Genomic DNA, 2535 nt, shown 5'->3' with positions numbered 1-2535 from the left:
TAGAACAGATGTGATATGTTTTCTCCTTCCAATGTCCTTGAGGAGGCATCAAATCATCTTTAATAACACATAGGTAAATCGCTTCTGTTTCTAGTGTTGCCAAGTTTTAGTGATGCTCTTGAGTTGAGGACATTAGTTAGGAAAGCCCTTATTTTATATTTTTCAGAGACACATTACATAGTGGGAATAGATAAGAGTGATCACTATGCTTCCCTATTCTATGGCTTCTCATGTATAACACTAAATGAATCATTACTGAATAAAATTCCTGGAATATTTCTGTTGTCAGTGTAAAATTCACATGTCATTCATGGTATCTTCCTTTATTTTCATCATAAAAACTGTGTCATAACCCACTGGATTGGGAATATTACAAACCTAAACAATAAATATAAATGTTGAAGATCTTGAAAACATGCAATACATTGCTTAGGGGCATCTGCAATTATTCAGGCATGTTATTAAACAGTGTGGTAATACAAAACTGAGTTACTGTAACAACTGGGAACACTGTCAAAACAAAGGATATATGATCATCACAGGAACTAAATCAGGAATATAGACAGACTATTTGACCCACAATTTAAAAAGAAGGCAAATAATAACTGTACAATGACATGCTTATATTTATTATTTATGTAATATTTATTTGGACATGTTCCATCAATTGATACTTCTGAGAATATGATACAATGATAATGAAAAGAAGAAGCTATTTACTTACTGATATTCTTAAACTGCTGAAATAGTGAACCATGAAAGCTTTCAAATGGTAGGGATCTAATGAAACCTACTAAAACTGAAACAAGTTACAAAATATCCCATCTAAGCTAATCCCCATACACACAGTAGAGAGAAAAATCCAGAAAAATATATATTTACCAGTACACAATAACACTTGGTATTATAGCTAAGGCTAAAAAGATTACCAAACTCTGTTTAAAATTTTCTTTTGGTTACAGTTTTTTTCAGAGCGATTTTAACATCTTTGTTCCTAAGACTATAGATTAATGGATTCATCATGGGGATTACAATGTTATAAATCACAGAAGATAATTTTCCCTGGTCCAAAGACCCAGATGTGGAGGGCTTTAAATACATATATGCACATGATCCCAAGAACAGAGCAACAGCTATTATGTGAGAACTACATGTGCTGAAGGCTTTGGACCTGCCTTCTGTGGATCTGATTTTGAGGATGCTTGAGAGGATGAAGCCATAAGAGCTAAAGATGAGGACAGTGGGTACAATGATGTTCTTTCCTGCAAAAATGAACATCTGTATCTCATTAACATAGGTGCTGGTGCAGGAGAGCTGGAGCAAAGGGAAGAAGTCACAAAAATAATGGTTGATGATGTTTCCATCACAGAAGGTCAGTCTCAGGAGACCTCCAGTATGGATCATTCCATCAGAAAACCCCACTAAATATGAACCAAGCATAAGATAAGAACACACCTTAGGAGACATGACAATATTGTACATAAGTGGATTACAAATGGCCACATAGCGATCATAGGCCATTGCTGTCAGCACATAAAATTCAGAAATAGCTAAAGAGGCAAAGAAGTAGAATTGTATCATGCATCCCTCATAAGAAATAACATTTTTCTTTCGTACAAAGTTTATCAGCATTTTCGGTGTAACAACTGCACAATAACAAAGGTCTATGCAGGACAAATTAAAGAGAAAAAAGTACATGGGAGTGTGAAGGTGAGAATTCAGAACAATCAGCAGGATCAAAGCCAAGTTCCCCAAGGTAGTTATCAAGTAAGTCATCAGAAAGAGTAGGAACAGGGGTATTTGTAAGTCAGGCTCGTTTGTTAACCCCATCAAGATGAACTCAGTGACCAGAGATGCATTTTCCAGAGCCATTCTTTGTAAAAGGATCTTTAGGATGAAACAAAGATAAAATTAGGTAACATAAAAGAATATAACACCAAAACTTTGCCTATATATGTGAGGTATATATGTCTGAAATTTATTAAATTGAAAAAAATACACCCACATTTCATGATACCACATTACTCAATGGCATAGTCTATACATTTAAATATGAAGTATATTTGAGAGTATCAACAACAATTTATATAAATTGACGAGATTACTATCATACACAATACAGCTATTAGAAAATCTAAGGGAGAAAGGTCAGGCAGGTTGTGCCAAGTCAAATTGGTCATGGTCTCTTTACTATTACTTCTCAGAGTCAAACTCTTCCTTGAACTGGAATATGTTAGAATAAAGGTAATGAACTTCATCTAAATTCAACTCTTGCATAACATAAACAAAATACCGTATTTGTACAGATAGTTAATTTAGTGTACTTGGTCTGTACTCATGTAATTTAAAAGGGATCAGAAGATGGTAATAGATAAACATCTTATAATATAAAAGAAATCATTTATTGTGTATTCTTTAAATGTAGAAAGTTTGAACTGTCAATAGTGAAGTATCTGGTGCATCAATAGTGAGTTGTAAGAATCATTTTTAATAGTATTTAAGCCTTTTTTCTGAGTCTGTTACTCCTTTTCTCTC

The 2535-nt window shown here is 33.7% G+C and overlaps 1 protein-coding gene across 1 annotated transcript; it reads right to left on the bottom strand.

Moving 5' to 3' along the window:
* Window positions 1-939: 939 nt before the first annotated feature.
* Window positions 940-1872, bottom strand: LOC127690041 (olfactory receptor 145-like). Its single transcript, XM_052189604.1, has one exon. The coding sequence runs from the start codon at window positions 1870-1872 to the stop codon at window positions 940-942; it is 933 nt and encodes a 310-aa protein (XP_052045564.1).
* Between the last annotated feature and the right edge of the window lie 663 nt (window positions 1873-2535).

This window comes from Apodemus sylvaticus, chromosome 7 (assembly GCF_947179515.1).
Source record: "Apodemus sylvaticus chromosome 7, mApoSyl1.1, whole genome shotgun sequence".
Lineage (NCBI taxonomy): Eukaryota > Metazoa > Chordata > Mammalia > Rodentia > Muridae > Apodemus > Apodemus sylvaticus.
This window is presented reverse-complemented; position numbering and strand designations above follow the sequence as displayed.

What these genes read in the sequence shown, in the direction of transcription:
- LOC127690041 (XM_052189604.1), bottom strand. Translation starts at nt 1,872, where the DNA reads ATGGCTCTGGAAAATGCATCTCTGGTCACTGAGTTCATCTTGATGGGG.